The sequence below is a fragment of the Geotrypetes seraphini genome, chromosome 5 (genome assembly GCF_902459505.1).
Source record: "Geotrypetes seraphini chromosome 5, aGeoSer1.1, whole genome shotgun sequence".
NCBI classification, from domain to species: Eukaryota; Metazoa; Chordata; class Amphibia; order Gymnophiona; family Dermophiidae; genus Geotrypetes; species Geotrypetes seraphini.
In genome coordinates, this window is record NC_047088.1 from 241,399,602 (window position 1) to 241,420,952 (window position 21,351).

At 44.6% G+C, this 21,351-nt stretch overlaps 1 protein-coding gene across 2 annotated transcripts in view; it reads left to right on the plus strand.

Annotated features, from left to right (window-relative positions):
- DPP10 (dipeptidyl peptidase like 10) overlaps positions 1-21,351 on the plus strand; it is a 709,461-nt gene that overhangs the window by 667,709 nt on the left and 20,401 nt on the right. The window contains exons 18-21 of one of the 2 annotated variants that reach the window (XM_033946860.1): positions 701-799; positions 1,026-1,095; positions 15,918-16,112; positions 18,502-18,556. In XM_033946860.1, the coding sequence (XP_033802751.1) occupies positions 701-799; positions 1,026-1,095; positions 15,918-16,112; positions 18,502-18,556 (419 nt within the window). The remainder of the gene's footprint in view (positions 1-700; positions 800-1,025; positions 1,096-15,917; positions 16,113-18,501; positions 18,557-21,351) is intronic. The other variant, XM_033946861.1, reaches the window with a different exon arrangement.

A 21,351-nucleotide genomic window follows, 5' to 3' on the forward strand; every position in this document is an offset into this window, starting at 1 on the left:
AAGTTGGCATTTTTATTAAGGGTATCTTGAAAACCTGAACTGCAGGCAGGGCAAGATTAACCAGTAGGCCAAGTAGGCACGTGCCTAGGGTCCGAAATGGTCAGGGGGGGCCCGATGAAGGAGGGCATCAACATTGGTTTTTTTCCAAACGGCGATGGGCCCCTCCAGCATCGATTTGCAACGCGCCCCCTCCCCCCCCCACAATCGTCGGAAAGTAAGACAAGCAAGCAACGCGGGTAAGAAAGGCAACGGGAACTGTAATTGTGCAAGTGGTGCTACTTGCCCAAAGCTTCCCTCTGACGCAGCTTCCTGTTTCCGCCTGGGCGCATGGTGGGGTGGGGCGGGGCAGGGGGCCCAGTATACTTGTGTGCCTAGGGGCCCTCGACTAATTAATCCTGCCCTGCCCTCAAGGACTGGGAGTGAAGATTCACGGGTCTAAATCAGGGGTGGGGAACGAGGGTCACAACCCATTCAAGTGTTCAGAATTTCCCCAGTGACTATGCATGAGATCTATTTGCGTACAATGAAGCCTTAGTGCATGCAAATAGATTTCATGCATATTTGTTGGGGAAATCCTGAAAACCTGACTGGATTTCAGCCCTCATTCCCCACCCCTGGACTCTAAATAGTACATTTTGTATTATATTTCTGGTAGCTCTAACAGTATACATGTATTTCTCCTCATATCATTTTCCTACAGAAATATATATATTGGAAAGCAATACAGAGCTAAAAGAAGCAATTTTTAGAAAAATGTTTTCCAAATCAGACATTAAAATGATTCACATTGAGGACTATGGTAAGTCAGATAAAATGTTACCTTATACATCATATACCCAGGGGTAGGGAACTCCGGTCCTCGAGAGCCGAATTCCAGTCAGGTTTTCAGTGCATATTCATTGGGGAAAACCTGACTGGAATACAGCTCTCGAGGACCGGAGTTCCCTACCCCTGATTTACACTAATAAATATTATAGTAAATCGGTGCAACAAGCTATCATTAAATATTGTTTTTCTTTTTGAAGAACTTCCTTTGAAGCTGTCGTTTCCAAAGGAATTCACTGAACAGAACCAATATTCTCTTCTATTGATCATGTAAGTATTGTCATTTATATTTTAACAGTCTACTACTACTACTACTATTAATTATTTCTATAACGTTACCAGAAGTACGCAGTGCTGTACAGTCACAAAGAAGACGGTCTTCCCCCCCCCTTAAAAAAAAAAAAAAAAAAAAGGAGACAGGAGAAGGTCCATTGATTTTATTGAGTGGCAAATGCAAAGAGCTACAGAGGAATGTAAAGAGAGGTGTATTGAGCATGGAGGGCTGACCGCGAGCATTTTTTGCTCGAGGTGTATAACAATGACGCTGGTAGATGGCGCACCCCATGTTCCAGTAGCTAAGTGAAAGCTTTCTCTTTTTACATACCCTGTGCACAGTGGTGGGCTTTGGTCCGATGTGAGATGTACATTTTTGTTACGTGGAGTTTTTTTTTATTATGCCAATGACAAGTTAATGAGCAGCTTGAAATCCATGCGGATTGCTGCCAAATTGTGTGTACATTTGAGGCTTTTTCTCCATTTTTGATATTTAATGTTGGTCTCCTGAAGCTATCCCACCGCTGACTGGATTATTTATTTGGTTGTTACTATTTATAAAATGTTTTGGAAAATTTTTTGAAATGCAAAGAGCTGTCTATATCCACCAAGAAGATATGACGCACATGGGGCTGTGTTTCGGCACTTTAAAGCTTGCATCAGAAGTCGTAATCTTATGGTGATTGTGCAGTCATATAGTGCAAATTGAGAGTCCATAACATAGAAGACACAGCTAGGCACAATTTTTGTGGCTACAGTGACGATCACTGCTGTTACAATCTGGGGGCGTTCTGCACTGGAAAAAAAAGTTTTTCTTTTTTGGTGTTGTACATTTATATTTTAATACATGTCAGAGATATGAAAGCAGTCAGACCAGTTGATATCATTCTCCTTCATCTATTTGAGAAGCAGCTGGTATGGAGCCTGAAAGCTACATGTTCAATTCCTCAAGTGCCTTATTGGGAAATCATCTGTGGTAGTCTAGGGCAGTGTTCTTCAACCACCGGTCCATGGACCAGTGCCGGTCAACAGAAATTTCCTGCCGGTCCACAGGGCCAGCACGTGCATCAGGCCCAAAACAGTGTTATTCAACCGCCGGTCCACGGTGCGATCGATGCGGCATTATCTTCGAGCCAGCTCCCTCTTCCTAACTGATTCAGTGCACAAAGCCACGGGCAGTGGCTCCTACAGGCATCCTGTGCCTGAACCGGAAGCCTTCTCTCTGACGTTGCAACATCAGAAGGAAGGCTTCCAGATGAGGCACGGGACGTGCAAGGTGAATTAGTACTATTATGGGGGGCGGGGTCTGGCCCATGACTTAGCCCAGTGCTCTTCAATCACCGGTCCACGGACAGATGCCGCTCCACAGAATAATTATTTTATTTCTGCCGGTCCATAGGTATAAAAAGGTTGAAAAACACTGGTCTAGGGCATCGTACAAACCATGAAACCACATCCGATTAAACCCTAGTCTCCTCTGATGTAGTTTTATTTAAGTTTGACTAATTCAAATCAAAATCAAGGATCGATATTCAAAGTGATTTAAGTGGCCGAGAAAGGCTTCTGGCCACTTAAATCACCTGTGCGGGGCTAACTGCCGATACTAAACTGAAAGCCAGCTGTTTTGGTGGGCAGTCAGCACTTAACCACTTAACCCCCTTCCCCCCCCCCCCCACACACACACACATCGGGAGCAGCGTAGAGCATTCAGCGCGCTGGCCCGCGCTAAAAACCGCTAACCACGGTTTTGAAAAAGGGAGGTGGGGTGGTAAGTTAAGCAGCCATATTGGAATGCATAAAACATCTTTATGCAGAGTCACTTAGGCAGTTAAGTGCTGAATATTGGTCTTAACCACCAAATAGAAGATTGCCGGCTCCAAAAACCTGGATATTCAACGCCAGTCCATGGACATGGCCTGGCATTGCTAAAAAGAGAATGCTTAATGCCACCAGCTGAATATCGACCCTATCGATTATAATCCAGTGATAGGCTCACAAGTATTCAAGCCAGCTTGACACAGAATTTGGATTTGAGATCTTGAGACTCATTTTCCAAATGTCTGAAAAGTGGCACAAAGTGGCCGATGGACTTTTTTTCTGGCCCAAACGTCCAAATCACTATTTTCAAAATGCATTTTAAGACGTTTTTTCTATGCAGGTCCACTGCAGTGCATTTAAATCTCAAGAGGGCTTGTTTTGGATGGGACTAGGGTAGGCTTATGATTTGGACCATTCCTGCAATAATAAACATTTAGGGCAAAAAAATGAGAATGTTTGCGGCTAGACCAAACTGACCAGATGACCACTGGAAAGATTATGGTATGCCCCCCCCCCCTTTACTTCCCCAGTGGTCACAACCCTCGCCCACCACCTAAAGATGTGAAAGAAATAGTACAAACCATCATGTATGACAGCTGGAGATGATATGGCCGAAACATTTAAGTACCTCAAGGGACGTGTCGAAGTGGAAGATGATATTTTCTTTCTCAAGGGACCCTCGGCCACAAGAGGGCACCCGCTCAAACTCAGGGGCGGAAAATTTCATGGCGACACCAGAAAGTATTTCTTCACAGAGAGAGTGGTTGATCATTGGAACAAGCTTCCAGTGCAGGTGATCGAGGCAGACAGCGTGCCAGACTTTAAGAATAAATGGGATACCCATGTGGGATCCCTACGAGGGTCAAGATGAGGAAATTGGGTCATTAGGGCATAGACAGGGGGGTGGGTAAGCAGAGTGGGCAGACTTGATGGGCTGTAGCCCTTTTCTGCCGTCATCTTCTATGTTTCTATGTTTCTATGATGAGTCATTTGGCCTTTATCTGCCATCATGTTTCTATGTTTCTATAATCAGAAAGTTCCATGACATCACAATGCAGGTGTAAAGAGCCTTAGCCTATAGGATGAGGAGATGCAAATGTTAAGAGCCTTAGCCAATAGGGAGAGGAGGAGAGAGTGGCTGTTGCAGACACCAGAAAGTATTTCTTCACAGAGAGAGTGGTTGATCATTGGAACAAGCTTCCAGTGCAGGTGATCGAGGCAGACAGCGTGCCAGACTTTAAGAATAAATGGGATACCCATGTGGGATCCCTACGAGGGTCAAGATAAGGAAATTGGGTCATTAGGGCATAGACAGGGGGTGGGTAAGCAGAGTGGGCAGACTTGATGGGCTGTAGCCCTTTTCTGCCGTCATCTTCTATGTTTCTATGATGGGTCATTTGGCCTTTATCTGCCATCATGTTTCTATGTTTCTATAATCAGAAAGTTCTATGACATCACAATGCAGGTATAAAGAGCCTTAGCCTATAGGAAGAGGAGATGCAAATGTTAAGAGCCTTAGCCAATAGGGAGAGGAGGAGAAAGTGGCTGCTGCAGACACCAGAAAGTATTTCTTCACAGAGAGAGTGGTTGATCATTGGAACAAGCTTCCAGTGCAGGTGATCGAGGCAGACAGCGTGCCAGACTTTAAGAATAAATGGGATACCCATGTGGGATCCCTACGAGGGTCAAGATAAGGAAATTGGGTCATTAGGGCATAGACAGGGGGTGGGTAAGCAGAGTGGGCAGACTTGATGGGCTGTAACCCTTTTCTGCCGTCATCTTCTATGTTTCTATGTTTCAACTATTCAAACAGCAAAGCAGGTCCCCGGAGTATCCTAGTAGTTGGTGCAGTGGACTGCAGAGAAGGGGACCCAGGTCTAATAGTGTGTCAGTGTAATAAATGTATCTGAAAAAATGAGACTGTTCTCGCTTGCATTCAGCAGAATAATTTCAGTCATTATTACTACTACTACTACTACTACTATTAATTATTTCTATAGCGCTACCAGACGCAGCGCTGAACAGAGTCACAAAGAGTAAGAAAGCAGTCCCTGCTCGAAAGAGCTTACAATCTAAACAGGCAAGACAGACAATTATATGGGTAGTTGATTGTCTTCACATTCTTCTACACTTCTTCCTCCGTATTCGCTGTGATCGGGGATTAACAGAACCGCAAATACTGAAAAAGCGCGAATAAATTTTTTATATGTTATTTACTGTTTTCTATTAAAAACCATCGTGAATATAGTGAAACCGCGAATAACACGCTGGGATTCCTGATCTGAAGGAGAGGCAAAACACGGTGAAGAGCTGGGAATCGGCAATTTTCTCTGTAAAATGCTTGGAATTAGCGATTGCTCTATGCAAGCTGATGTAATTTGGAGGAAGGAGCCAGCAAGCTAAAAACCGTGAATAATCGAAACCGCGAATGCTGAAACTGCGAATACGGAGGGAGAAGTGTACCCATAAATGTTGTACCATTTCTCAAAGGGAAAGTATGTATTCCTGCTCCCTTTCAAAACTGTTCTTTTTTTTTTTCTCTTGAAAATTTATTGAAAATTTTATCAACTGTTCTTACGTGTGTTCTGAGTTGAAAATTTTCAGGCATCCTATTCTCTGTACTGAGGGAAACCGTTTTTGAAAATTACCCTCTTCAGTAGCATTTCCAGAAATAAAGCATTGACACCCCATTTTATAATACCGTGAAAGCGGTTTTTAGTGCCGGCCGGCGCGCTGAATGCTCTGCACTGCTCCGACGCTCGTAGAATTGCCGTGAGTGTTGGAGCATTGCAGAGAATCCCACGCTCCATCCAGTGCTAAAAACTGCTTGCACGGTTTTGTAAAAGAGAGGGGTGGTGAATTAGGCTCTTGGAAAGTTGTTTGTCTGGAGAGAAATGTCTTCAAATGGGTTATGTTTGCAAATTGGAGGAGATGAAGAGACAAGGCAGTCTATAACGTTCAAGTGGATGACTTTATTGAATAAAAAATGACTCAACAAGATTTGTGTTTTGGCCGTAAGACCTGCAACAGTAGTTCCTCTCTGAGAATTTATAATCTCCTTCCCTTCCCTTCCCCCTCATTTTAATCTCCCCTCCCCCCTCCCCCGTTTTCCTTTTTTTATCTTGGTTTTCCAGTATAGTTTTTCTCTGGGGCTATAATTATTTATAATTTAACATTATTTATAAATTAACATTCTTAGAATTTTAGTAGGTTTGTGCATGGTATTATTTAATATTTATTTTGTATGTATACTTAGGGGCAAATTTTATAAATGGCGTCCCGATTGTAGTCGGCTGTAGGTGTCCTACCGCTGTCTAACCAGCCAATCGGGATGCACGTTTTTAAAAAAAACCTCCCAAAATAGGCCACCTACATTGGAGGCGCTTCCAGAAGCCTAAGGAGGTGCGCAAGCCCACCAAAAGTCGCCTAACGCTAGGCTTGGTTTGAACCGGAAATAGCCTTAGTCGAACTTAGGTGACCATATGCATCTCACTAGGCCAGCGGGAGACGCGTACAATGTAGGCCAGCAAAATGCTGGCCTACAATGTAAGTAGACACGGCTGCTGAGCTTATTGCGGCTTATTACCGCAATAAATTTATTGGCCGCTGCCACCCATCCCCCACGAACGATCGCAGCAGGAGAGATGCCCAGTCCCTTCTGCCTGGTACCCCCCCCCAATGATCGGTGCAGAAAGGATGCCCAGTCCCTTCTGCCCACTACCCCCATAACGATCGCAGAAGGAGGGATGCCCAGACCTTCCTGCCCGGCACCCCCGTAGATCACTGGCAGGAGGGAAGCCCAGTCCCTCCTGCCTTCCCCCCCCCTCCCGCCCTTATAGATTACTGGCAGGAAGGATGCCCAGTCCCTCCTGCTGGATACCTCCCACCCCCCTGCCGAACTGCCCAGCCCACCCCCAGACCCCGGATCCCCTTCCACCCCTACCCGGACCCCCACCAGCAGCAGATCAGTGTAGAAATACACTTACATGGCTAGGTACTGGATATCTATGAAAACAAGGGGAAAGCCGAGAGTCGATCTGACCTCGACACATCGGACCACAGTATCGAGCAAGGATACTGAAACAGGAAAGGAAGATAGTGGACTAGAGGCAAAATGGACACTTTATGGACATAAACCCAAGGATACAGTACAGGGACCCGAGAGGCAAGTAGAGCTAAACAGCAAGACAAGGAGGACACAGCCGGAACCAGATGGCTATCAAAGATCAAAGAAGCGGGCGGAGGACGGGATAGACACACCACAGGAGGCAGCCCAAGAGGAGACCAGCAGGAGCATCAAATCAAGAGTAGACCCAAAAGAAAAGGTAACAAACCGGGACTTAAATTGCCTATATACAAACGCTAGGAGCCTAAGGACTAAAATGGGGGAGCTAGAAGTTATAGCCAGAAATAAGGACCTAGACATAATAGGAATCACAGAGACATGGTGGTCAGAGGACAACAAATGGGATGTGGCCCTGCCAGGGTACAAACTCTACAGGAGGGACAGGGCGCACAAGAAGGGGGGAGGAATAGCACTGTATATAAAGGACTACATTCCTTCATCCAGATCAGAAACAACAATAAGGGCAGACAGTCTGGAGTCACTATGGGTTAAGCTAACAGGAGGGGAAGGAGCTGACATCAAATTGGGACTTTACTATCGCCCACCAGGACAGCCAGAAGCAAACGACCTGGACCTGGAGGCCGAACTGAGGCAGGTGTGCAAAAGTGGAAGGGTGGTGGTTATGGGGGATTTCAACTATCCGGGAATAGATTGGGGCATTGGGCACTCAAATTGCACGAGAGAAACTAAATTCATAGAGGTGATAAGAGACTGTTTCATGGAGCAGCTGGTCACAGAACCAACGCGAGGGGATGCCACTCTAGACCTAATCCTCAACGGGCTAGAAGGACCCGCAAAGGAAGTGGTGGTACTAGCACCATTAGGGAACAGCGATCACAACATGATCCAGTACAAATTAAACATGGGAACATCAAAGGTGAAAAGAACCACAACGACAGCACTCAACTTCAGAAAAGGAAACTACAAAGACATGAGGAAACTGGTAGGAAAAAAGCTCAGCAACAGCTCAGGGAAGATAAAGACCGTAAAGGAAGCCTGGACACTGCTTAAAGGCACAGTGCTCGAGGCACAAGACCTGTGCGTCCCAAGGTTCAGGAAAGGGTGCAAAAAAAATCGAACTAGAAACCCAGCATGGATAACAACTGCAGTTAATAAGGCGATAAGCGACAAGAAATCATCCTTCAAGAAATGGAAAAAGGAACCAACAAAGGAGAACCAGGAAGAGCACAAAAGGCACCAGAAAGAATGCCATCGAGAGGTCAGGAAAGCAAAGAGAGAATATGAGGAAAGACTGGCAGGAGAAGCAAGAAACTTCAAACCCTTCTTCAGGTATGTGAAAGGGAAACAACCAGCCAGAGAGGAAGTGGGACCACTGGACGACGGAGACAGGAAAGGAGCGATAAAGGAGGAAAAAGAGATAGCTGACAGGTTAAACAAATTCTTCTCGTCAGTCTTCACCAGAGAGGACACATCCAATATCCCAGAACCCGAGGTGATTATAAACGGGGAACACGACGAAAAGCTGGTACAACTAGAGGTAAGCAAAGAGGATGTCCTCAGACAGATAGATAGACTGAAGAGCGACAAATCACCAGGCCCGGACGGCATCCACCCAAGGGTACTAAAAGAACTGAGAAACGAAATAGCAGAGACACTTCGCCAAATATGTAACCTCTCCCTAAAAACTGGGGAGATCCCAGAGGACTGGAAAATAGCAAATGTCACGCCCATCTTTAAGAAGGGATCAAGGGGTGACCCGGGAAACTACAGGCCTGTGAGCTTGACCTCGGTTCCGGGAAAGATGATGGAAGCAATGGTAAAGGACACAATCTGCGAACACATAGAAAAAAATGGACAACTGAAGGCGAGCCAACATGGCTTCTGCAAGGGAAGGTCGTGCCTCACAAACTTGCTGTACTTCTTCGAGGGAATAAACAGCCAGATGGATAAGGGGGAATCCATAGACATCATTTACCTTGACTTCCAAAAAGCCTTCGACAAGGTACCTCACGAACGGCTACTAAAAAAGCTGTGGAACCACGGGGTGCAAGGGGATATCTACCGATGGATCAAACACTGGTTGGCAGGCAGGAAACAGAGGGTTGGAGTAAAGGGCAAATACTCAGACTGGCAATGGGTCACGAGCGGAGTTCCACAGGGGTCGGTGCTAGGACCTCTATTGTTCAATATATTTATTGATGATCTGGAGACGGGGACAAAATGTGAGGTTATCAAATTTGCTGATGACACCAAACTCTGCAGCAGGGTTAGGAACACGGAAGACTGTGAAAACCTGCAAAGGGACCTAACGAGACTGGAAGACTGGGCAAATAAGTGGCAAATGAGTTTTAACGTAGAGAAATGCAAAGTCATGCATGTAGGGAAAAAGAACCCGATGTTCAGCTACAAAATGGGGGGAACACGGCTAGGGGTGAGTAACCTTGAAAGGGATCTGGGGGTGATGGTTGACACATCACTGAAACCATCGGCGCAATGTGCGACAGCCTCAAAGAAAGCAAACAGAATGCTGGGCATCATCAAAAAGGGTATCACAACCAGGACGAAGGAAGTCATCATGCCGCTGTATCGCGCAATGGTGCGCCCGCACCTGGAGTACTGTGTTCAATACTGGTCGCAGTACCTCAAAAAGGACATGGCGGTGCTCGAGGGAGTGCAGAGGAGGGCGACTAAACTGATAAAAGGTATGGAAAATTTTTCTTACGCTGACAGGTTAAAAACGCTGGGGCTATTCTCTCTGGAGAAGAGGAGACTTAGAGGGGACATGATAGAAACCTTCAAAATCCTAAAGGGCATAGAGAAGGTTGACAGGGACAGATTCTTCAGACTGTGGGGAGCCACAAGCACTAGGGGTCACTCGGAGAAATTGAAAGGGGACAGGTTTAAAACAAATGCTAGGAAGTTCTTTTTTACCCAGAGGGTGGTGGACACATGGAACAAGCTTCCGGAGGAGGTGATAAGCCAGAACTCTGTACAGGGGTTCAAGGAAGGTTTGGATAGGTTCCTGGAGGATAAGGGGATAGAGGGGTACAGATAGAACTTGAGGTAGGTTATAGAAGTGGTCAGTAACCTCTTCACAGGTTGCGGACTGATGGGCCGCCGCGGGAGCGGACCGCTGGGCAGGATGGACCTCTGGTCTGACCCAGTGGAGGCAACTTCTTATGTTCTTATGTTCTTATGTTCTAATTGGAAAGGAAGTGTTCCCAGGGGAAGGTCATGGGCAAGTCAGGAGTGTTCTAGAAAACTGCATGCAGCATTGCTGAATTCTGTGGATGCGTGCCCAATAAGCACACCAGTATTTACACCTGGGTTCAGGTGGTGTTAGTTCTCGCACTCAAAGATGGGCATGTCATTCTCTGCCCAACGTTATTGAATAAAGAGTGCTCAACCTGGACTGTCCTTTATAGAACAGAGCTGGGAGCCATTTACTGAATCTGGCCCAAAGTGCAGAGCTTGTGTTTGAATATTGACCTCGTTACCCTTAGTTTATGTTCTTTACATTGGTGTCCAGCAAAGGTTTAAATTCAGTTGGTTGAGCATTATTTTAAATTCAAGTTTGTTTTTTTTTTGTTTTTTTTTGGGGGGGGTGTCTATGGACATTATTACTATTTATAACAACAAAGAGCTATAACCACATTAATAAAATTAAGTAAAGGGAAGATAAAAGCAAATTGCCATACCATTGTTTATGCAGAATCCACAAATCAGTGATTTTAAGATGTTATAAAAATGAAGGAAAATAATACAGGCACATTTAGGGAAAAAGAACAGGTGAACCCTTTGATCCTAGACTCACAAAAATGTTGAGTGTCTAATCAAGCTGGGGTCGGTACAATGAATTATCCATCAAAGAAAATATATTTAACAGATTGAAATTTAATAATACTCTTGCACAGGATCTTTAGAAGAAAGAGTGTGTCTAACTGAAGCACACCGGGTCTCAGTTGCAAAAATTCCTTTGAGTTTCCCTAGAGACATCTAGAACAATTTTAATCAAACAGTTCATAAAAGAAACTGTGCAATGCGTAAAGTATAATCAAAGGCGTCAATCTCTGTCTTCAGCAAGTGTGAAGGCCACAATCACTGCGGCTGGTACAACATTCTCTCTGCGACAGATGTTTCAAATATAGCCAATGCCTGCATTTGGGCTGCAAAAACCTGAGGGAACGTTACAGTTTAGGGAGTGAAGAACTTTAGTACACAAAAGAAGCTTGATAATATATGCTGATTTGAAGGTGGCCTGAATACAAGTTTCATAAAATTTTGATCAATCGCTTAATCGTAATTCTAAGCGATGTACACAGTACTAAAATTACAAAATTTAGGGAACAATACAACGCATCACAAGAGCTAAGTCTTGGAGGACTATTGACAAACTTGACAAACCTATAAAACACTAGGGAGGGAAGGAAAAAAGAACTACATGTTATTTGAAAGTAAGCAAGACATTCAAGGAGAATACATGAAGGTAGGGGAAGTCAAAATGCTACAATGAGGTTATACAGTAGAGTTAAAATCAGATAGAAAACTGGCTAGCTAAGTATCAAAAGCCATGCCTGCAAGTATCACACCCTCCTTAGCAATTAAATTAACCATTGTTTCAAACAGTTTACAAATTCTAAACAGAAAGATACTGGGACATACAATAGTTTCTATATTCAGAATAAGATTCCAAGGTATAAAAGCCTCCTCTCTGATCTATCAATTTATCTATCAATCTATCTATCAATCTATCTATCTCTGGAGGAGAGGGGTCTTGGCTCTCTCTCTCTGGCTCTCCCTAGAACTTCAGACTCTCTGTCTCTTTGTCTCTGAACTCTGTAAGGCAGGGAAACTGCTTTGCTCTCTACTGAATTGTAATGCTTAATTATTGTAATGCCTATGAATATTGCTTTCCTGTAAGACTATTTCTATAATATATTCTTTATGCAATCACCTCTGGCTGTGCCTCTTTGATTCTACTTCCTAGTGAGTCATCTGTGAGGGAACTGAACCTGGGACCTGGCGTTTGTCAGGGCGCCTCTCACTTAACCCCTACCACATAATATTGTGGGGGCCACTAACAAACCTGATAACAACGAAAGATGGAATGATGCTAGGGTGCATAGGGAGAGTTATGGCTAGTAGGGAAAAGTTTCAAGTTTCTTAGGATTTTATATACCGCCTATCAAGGTTATCTAAGCGGTTTTTACAATCAGGTACTCAAGTACAGGTACTCAAGGTATTGATGCTCCTGTGTGAAACCTGTGGCAAAACCTCATTTAGAATATTGCGTAAAATTATGGAGACTGCACCTTCAAAAAGATCGTAAACAGAATGGAGGGAAGGCTGGTCTTCATCCTAAGGCATATGGGGACAGACTTAAAGATCTCAATATTTATACTTTGGAGGAAAGGCAGGAGAGGGAAGATATGATAGAGATGTTTAAATACCTACATGACACAAATGTGCTTGAGGCAAGTCTCTTTCATTTGAAAGGAAGCTCTGGAATGAGAGAGTATAGGAAGAAGTTAAGAGGTTATAGGCTCGGCAGTAATCTAAGGAAATACTTTATTACAGAAAGGGTGGTAGATGCATGGAATAGTCTCTCTGTAGAGGTGGTGGAGACAAAGCCTGTGTCTGAATTCAAGAAAGCGTGGGACAGGCAAGTGGGAGCTCTTAGGGAGAGGAGGAGATAGTGGATGCTGCAGATGGTCAGTCACGGTCTGAAAGGATATGAAAGACGGACTGTGGGTCTGCAAAGGGACTGTGGGTCTGTACAATAGGGACTGATGATTATTTATATACAGTATGTTGTATTCAATAAATGATTCAACTCAATTCCATCTACGTTGATGTGTACAGTTCCCTCGCCACTTCTCTTTCTCTGTATACTTACCATGGGGTTGTTTTTCTTGTTTTTGGGGGATTACGCTATAAATGTAATAAAAAATGAAATAAGGTTCTTTACTTAAACCAAACCTAATGTAGCTATTGCTTCTAAAAAAAATCTTTAGTTTCTAGGATAGCGTAGCTGGTTTTAAGAATGGTTTGGACAAGTTCCTGGAGGAAAAGTCCATAGTCTGTTATTGAGAAAGATACGGGGGAAGCAACTGCTTGCCCTGGATAGGTAGCATGGAATGTTGCTACTCTATGGGGTTCTAGAATCTTGTTACTCTCTGGGATTCCGGAATCTTGCTATTCTTTGAGATTCTGTATGGAATGTTGCTACTCTTTGGGTTTTGACCAGGTACTAGTGACCTGGACTTGCCACCATGAGAATGGGCTACTGGGCTTGATGGACTATTGGTCTGACCCAGTAAAGCTATTATGTTCTTATGATCTCTGCTCTTGTATGAATATGTATATTACAACCGCCTAAAATCATAATTTGCTCTAAAATTTCTAAAAATTAGTTTAAAAATTTACCCCTTTTTACAAAACCGCACTGCTCTGATGCTCGTAGAGCTCCTATGAGCGCTGGAGCAGCGCAGAGCATTCAGCATCCCGCTTGGTGTGAAAAACTTTTTGCGCAGTTTTAAATAATACCATTGGCTCACCATGCCTCGTGGATGGTGATGAAGGAAACAAATATCCCAATCCTTAAATTTCAGTGCAAGAAATTCACATCCTTCCAGCTAAAGCATCATTTGTATAAAAGACAAAGTCTATTTTAAAATTGCCATAATTCTCCCTCCTCCCTTACCCTTGGCCATCTGAGGTTGATACTCGTAAGCATAATTAGGGACCATAACTGAATCATAGTCACATGATCAGCATCTGCCAACCAAATTTAAGCAAAACAGAATACATGTTTACAATTAACACTATGGGCTCCTTTTACTAAGGTGCCCTAGCGTTTTTAGCGCCCGCACAAGATTAGCGTGCGCCCAGCCGAAAAATTACCGCCTGCTTAAAAGGAGGCGGTAGCGGCTAGCGCACGCGGCAATGTAGCGAAGGCCCTAACGCACCTTTGTAAAAGGAGCCTTATGGCTATCTGATGTGCAGTGTCAGGGATCAATATTTTTCATATTAGAATCCTAAGCTACATCTGCTACAATTTTTACAAAGTATACCCAGCAACAACAAAGTTTTCATTTATTTATTATATAGGCTGGTAATATAAGTTGCATTCTTATATCTTGGGGTAACCGCCTAACCAGTGTTTTGAGTTAGAAGACCCTTCCTTCCTCCTCACTGCCTCACTAGAGCTTAGGTCCTTTCTTTTAAGGGAAGAGACATCTCAAATTATTCAAAATACTGCCATTAAAATTATTTCTAAAGCACGTAAATTAGAGAGTTGCACGGGGACAGAAATCCCACCCATCCCCGCCCGTCCCCACCAGGATCCTCTTCGTCCCCACCCGTCCCCGTCAGGATCCTCTCCGTCCCCACCCATCCCTGCAAGGAATTACCTCCATCCCCGCCCGTCCCCCATAAAAAGCAGCAATTGCTTCTGACAGGATCATCAATTTTACAGTTTCTTTTGCGTTTGCGCTGCTGTTTTCCTTGTGGAATCTGTTTGGTGGAACCCTTTTTTTGTTTTCTGTTCAGGTAATTAACTTATAAACCCCCTCTTTTACTAAGGCTGACGTGTCCATTATATTATATGGACGAACCCTGCTTCCAAAGCCTTCCATCCCCGTGGGAGTCCCGTGGGTTAGGGGGGGATTCCTGCGGGAACCCCGAGGGACCCGCGGGATTCCCGCAATCCCCATTCCCATGCAGACCTCTAACTTAAATACAATCATGTCACACCTCTTTTGATCAAAGCTCACTGGCTTCCTAGAGATCATCGAATTACCTATAAAATAATGTTGCTGACTTACAAGGCCAAAACTTCAGGCCAACCTGATTTTATTAACAGGCTACTAATCCCCCATACTCCCCATCGTACATTGCGTTCATCTAATCAAAACTTGCTATCCATCCCCTCTTTAATACATTAACACTATGTGCACTAGCATCTTTTCTGTTACGGCCCCTACCATCTGGAATTCAGCACCAAATTATAGAAGAGAAATTGCATCCCTTGACAAATTTAAAAGTAACTTGAAGGCTTTTCTTTTTAAAGACGCATATGTTGTATAATAGTCCTTCTAAGGATGGCAATGGAAATCTGTTCCTTGCCATTTTTTTAATCACTTTATCTTATTTTACATTATTCTAGACCAGGGGTCTCAAAGGCCCTCCTTGAGGGCCGCAATCCAGTTGGGTTTTCAGGATTTCCCCAATGAATATGCATGAGATCTATGTGCATGCACTGCTTTCAATGCATATTCATTGGGGAAATCCTGAAAACCTGACTGGATTGCGGCCAAAAAGGAGGGACTTTGAGATCCCTGTTCTAGACTATTTATATTTTTCCCCCTTCCTTTTGTTTTGGTCCCTCTTCCCCTCTCTTTCTTTTTATATAAATTGTATTTCTGCCCATTTCCATCCTGTATTGGTAAGTTAATGTTTGTCAGGGCGTTTGATTGTTTGTAGCATTGTTTGTTATTTGTTTCTAATGTACGTTCTTATTATACTTTGTTTTTATATTATGTAAAACCGCTTTGAATTTTAATAAGGCATTATATCAAATTTTTAAATAAACCTGAAACCTGATCCTTTGCCTCAAACATCAGGTTGCCTTGAGCATGAGATCAGACAAAGAGCTGAGGATTCGCCTAAGCATTCGCCTAAGCATAGGCCAACCCTGGTATCACTGTAAAAGTTTCTGACCTGGTTTTATAAACTTCCATGATTCACATCTTTCCACCTCCATAAACAACTTGTTTTTAACAGGTAGAAAGGTCTTTCCAATATCGAACCTAAATCACTGCTGCTATAATTAAAGCCTGTTACATTTTGGGTTTTCTCGTTGCATTACTTTGCCAGTAGACCTCATTTGTGTCCGCTGTGTTGGCATTTGCAGCGATGACGCTCCAGGCAGCCAGTTGGTCACCGATAAGTTTCACATCGACTGGGATTCAGTGCTTGTCGACTCTGATAATGTCATTGTTGCTCGATTTGATGGCCGAGGGAGTGGATTTCAGGGGCTTAAAATCCTGCAAGAAGTCCACCGATTCGTAGGATCAAAAGATGTCAAAGATCAAATAACCGCTGTTGAGTGAGTATTTGAAAATATTCTCTCTTCATTCTTTGAATATTTCTACTCTCCTTTTCATATTTGATTTTTTTAAAATTACATCTTTGTCTTCGATTATACACATGATAATGTTGCTTTTAGTTTTTTTTTATATAATGATTTACTTTTTCTTAGAGAATCATACCTATTTCTTCGTACTATTCTGAATGTCAATAATTTTCCAAACCTCAGCTGTGAAAAAAAAGACCAATTTATGTGGGAGAATGGTTTGTATGAAACCGATCAGATCAGTGTTCTTCAATGGTGGCCTCTGAGGCAACTCTCATTGTTTGGCTCTTTTCTGCCATGCTCTGCCTCTTTAAGCTCATTAGAGAATGACTGTCCCTGTCACTTCCCCGTCCCCAGACTACCGTCCCTTTCACCTCCCTGTCCCGCCATCCCCTTCACCGCCCCGTTTCCACCCTGCTGTCCCCTTCACCGTCCCATCCCTGTCCCCGCCTTCCCCTTCCCCCCCCCCCCCCCCCCGTCCCCGCAGCATCCATACAAGCCTCAGTACTGCAATATTTAGCTTATTCCTTCCTTATAAATCAAAGTTCTGGCTGCTGAACTAGAGAAAGAGATGTTCAGCTGGCAGGGCTTTAGGTATAAATTTTTATCAACACAACTAATATACTACTTTATCCTAAAGCAAAGAAAATAATAAATATAATTTTTTTTCTACCTTTGTTGTCTGGTTTCTGCTTTCCTCATCTTCTCATTCAATTTCTTCTATCCACTGTCTGTCTTCTCTCTGCGCCTTCCATTTGCTTTGTTACTGTGCCTCTCCCTTCACCCCCGCCAATTGGTCTGGCACCCATCTTCTTCCCTTTGCTCCCCCATAGTCTGGAATCTCTGTCTTCTTTCCTTCCAGCGTCCTCTCCCCACTCTTTCTTCCCCATTCCCTTCAGTGTCTTCTCCCCACTCTCTGTTCCCCATTTCCCTTCAACGTCTTCTTCCCACTCTCTCTTCCCCATTTCCCAGTCTCTTCTCCCCACACTCTCTTCCCCATTTCCCAGCATCTTCTCCCTTCTCTTTCTTCCCCAGTTCCTTTCAGGATGCTTCAGCGTCTTCTCCTCTCCATTCCCCCTCCCCCAGCACCCTTCAAGTGGTCCAGCAGCTCCCTCCCGCTGGCCAGCCGTACATCTCCCTCCCTCTCTTCCCCTTATCTTCTCTTCGTGGCGAACTGGCGATTTCTATAAGGCTATGCCTTGTATTGCAGCCGGAGCTTTGAAGTCATGTCGCGTTGGCTGCTAGAAAAGTCTCCTCCAATGCAATTGGAAACAGGAAGTTGCGTCAGAGGAGACTTTTCCAACAGCCACATGCGACGCGACTTCAAGGCTCCGGCTGCAATACAAGGCATAGCTTTATAGAAATTACCAGTTCGCCATGAAGAGAAGATAAGGGGAAGAGAGGGAGGGAGATGCACGGCCGGCGGGAGAGATGGGCTGCCGGACCGCACGCTTGTTCACCATGCGTGCTCACTCTTTAATTGCGGAGACAAGACCATTCACCGCTCCACGGGGTGGTGAATGGCCTTGTCCCCATACTCGCGGTGACCTTTTTTTGTCACCGTTTCGGCGGGATACCTGCGGCTAGCCACAGGTAACAGCCACCATGTCATTCTCTAAAGCTCAGGACAGAAAGGAGGAAGTGGATGGGCGAAAGAGAACCATGCTTGAAGGTCAAGGCATTTCTCAGTAAATGAAGAGAATGCATATAGAAATGCCCACCTCCTTGAGGATATACCCAATAAAATATTTGAAGGTAGACTCTTGGGGGTAGATGTCATTGATTTAAACTAGTTAGCAGTGCCATGCCCCCCCCCCCCATGGGTAGATATTTGGTGGCTCTTTTTAGTTTGTTTGGATTCAAAGTGGCCCTGTCTTATAAATTCGCGAAGGCCACTGGTCCCTATGATGTCAGTAAAAGTATGTGCATAATGCCTTTTGAAGTTAATTTCATAACAAGGAATCTTTGTGAAATGTCTAAAAAAAACATCTGTTTATGCCTATTTTATAAAGCCTCCGTCTGTCTGTCCCATCCTCCCCAAAGAGCTCAGAATAGGTAATAACATGCAACTGTCATTATTATACTTGGGGTTCATAAATTTTTTTCTCAGTTCTGTAAGTTATCTTCTAACTGGAAGAATGTCATTTCTAGGATGGAAAGTGTCTTTATATATGCAGTATTCTTCTTCATTAACAGCTCTGACCTGCTACACCTCATTGTGATGCATCCCATCTAGATAACATATTTGGTAAGATAAGAGTATGTGAATGGCAACTCAAAACTAGCTAGGTTTCCCAAATGATGGTGTAAGACGTAATAGCCTAAAACAATACTTACGCATATAGTTCTCTCTTTATTACAGATGGCTATTGAAGCAGCCCTTTATTGATCCTAAAAGACTGAGCATATTTGGAAAGGTAATTAGTAAAAACAGTAATGTAGATCTTTTTGTAAATGTAAATTCTAGTATGTTTTTTGTTTTTGTTTTTAGCCCATTGAAGGGTATTTCTATAACCTAGGAGCCTACATTTAGCTCTATATTTCATGAGTAAATATTTTAACATAGAAACATGTTAGAAGCATAGAGTATGATGGCAGAAAAGGGCCGTCGGCCCAACAAGTCTGCCCACTCGAAGAACCCTCCCTCTAAGAATTTCCCGGAGTGAACCCACTCCAAGAACCCTTCCTCAACAAGAACCTTCTTTTTTAAGGATTTCCCCGGAGCAAACCTACATGTTTATCCCATCGTCCCTTGAAGTCAGATGGCAGATAAAGACCAAATGGCCCATCCAGTCTGCCCATCCGCAGTAACCGTTATCTCTTCCTCTCTTTAAGAGATCCCACGTGCCTCTCCCAGGCTTTCTTGAAACACAGCCTCTGTCTCCACCACCTCTTCGGGAGACTGTTCCACTTATCTACCACTCTTTCTGTAAATAGCCATATGTGCTGGAAGGTAAGAGGCTGATATACACGGATGGGGAGAGGGACCTTGGGGTGATAGTGTCCGAAGATCTAAAGGCAAAGAAACAGTGTGACAAGGCGGTGGCTGTTGCCAGAAGGATGCTCCGCTGTATAGAAAGAGGCATAACCAGTAGAAGAAAGAAGGTGTTGATGCCCCTCTACAGGTCGTTGATGAGGCCCCACTTGGAGTATTGTGTTTCAAAGGATATTAGAAGACTTGAAGTGGTCCAGAGAAAGGCGACGAAAATGGTAGGAGGTTTGTGCCAAAAGAAGTATGAGGAGAGGCTGAATATGTATACCCTAGAGCAGGGGTGTCCAACGGCGGTCCTCGAGGGCTGCAATCCAGTCGGGTTTTCAGGATTTTCCCAATGAATATGCATGAGATCTATTAGCATACAATGAAAGCAGTGCATGCAAATAGATCTCATTCATATTCATTGAGGAAATCCTGAAAACCTGACTGGATTGCGGCCCTCGAGGACTGACATTTAACCCCCCTGCCCAAGAGGAAAGGAGGGACAGGGGAGATATGATTCAGATGATCAAATACTTGAAAGGTATTAATGTAGAACAAAATCTTTTCCAGACAAAGGAAAATGGTAAAACCAGAGGGCATAATCTGAGGTTGAGGGATGGTAGACTCAAGAGTAATGTTAGGAAATTCTTATTTACGGTTGATGCCTGAATGCCTGGAAAGCGCTCCCGAGGGAGGTGGTGAAGAGGACAACTGTGGCAGAGTTCAAAAAAGGGTGGGATGAACACAGAGGGTCTCTAATCAGAATATAATGGTATATATATTGAAGAACTAAGGCCAGTACTGGACAGACTTGCACAGTCTGTGTCCCGTATATGGCCATTCAGTTGAGGATGGACTGGGATGGTTTAGATGAGCTGGAGTGAGCTTTGCCGGAGACTCCAGTAGATGCACAGTACCGGGCAGAGCATTGGGTTTTTGGCCCAGAAATATCTAAGAAAAAGAACAATTTAAATCAAATCATTAAATTATAGAGAGTGTATGTTTGGGCAGACTGGATGGACCATTTGGGTCTTTATCTGCCGTCATTTACTGTGTTACTATGTTATATTTTACATGTGTATGTGGAGCTGCTGGAAAGTTCTCATCCCAATTATTAAGAGAACTAGTCTTTAAGCCCGTTACATTAACGGGTGCTAGAATAGATGTATGTGTCTGTCTTTCTTTCTTTCTCTCTCTCCCCTTGGCCGCTGTCTGTCTGTCTATGTTTATTTGTTTTTCTCTCCTTGGACACTGGCTGTCTCTCCTTAGACGCTGGCTGTCTCTCCTTGGACGCTGCCTGAATGTCTTCCTTTCTGTCTGTCTCACTGGCCCCCTATGTGTCATTGTTTGTGTCTGTGTCCTTGTGTCATTCCCCCCCCCCTCCAGAGCAAAGCTGTCTGGCCCCAACATACCCCTTCCCCCAAAGCAGCCCCCTTTCCCTCTCCCTGACCCCCTTGTGTCTTCCCCCTTCCCCCCAGCAAAGCCATTTACCCCCCAGCACACCTCTCCAACAAAAGCATCCCCCTGTACCTGCAGCACTGGCACGACACCCTTCAGCCAATTGTGAGTGCTCAGAGCGCGAGAGGGAGCGGAGCCTGCAGCTTCTTCGGCGTCGGTGAGGAAGGAGAGGTTGGCCCAACTCTCCGCAGGGGCTTTGGGGACAGTCTTCTGCGTCTCGAAGCCCTCCTCCCAGTAGCCACTTCCAGCAGCACTCCGTACTGCCTTCCTTCCGCTGCCCAGAGTAGATGTCTGTACGTCTAGGTTTTTTTAAATTTATCTCTCTCTCTTTGGACGCTGTCTGTCTGTCATTCTTTGTGTCTGTGTCTCTCCCTGGTCCCCTGTCTGTCCGTCTTTCTTTCTGTCTGTCTCCCTGGCCCCCCTGCTTGCCAAAGCAGCTCCCTTTCCCTCTCCCCCTGTTCTGCAATGCCTACCTGCTCCATGGCCCCATTTTGTTCCTCCCCCCCCCCATGATTGCTGTCTGCACTCAGCATAACCCTCCCACCAAAACAGCCCCCTTTCCTGCCTGCTCCATGGCCCTTCTTTTTCCTCTTCCCCTCCAGTTCTTCCCCTCCAGCACACCCCTCCCCCCAAAGCAGCCCCCTTTCCTGCCTGCTCCATGGCCCTTCTTTTTCCTCTTCCCCTCCAGTTCTTCCCCTCCAGCACACCCCTCCCCCCAAAGCAGCCTCCTTTCCTGCCTGTTCCATGGCCCTTCTTTTTCCTCTTCCCCTCCAGCAC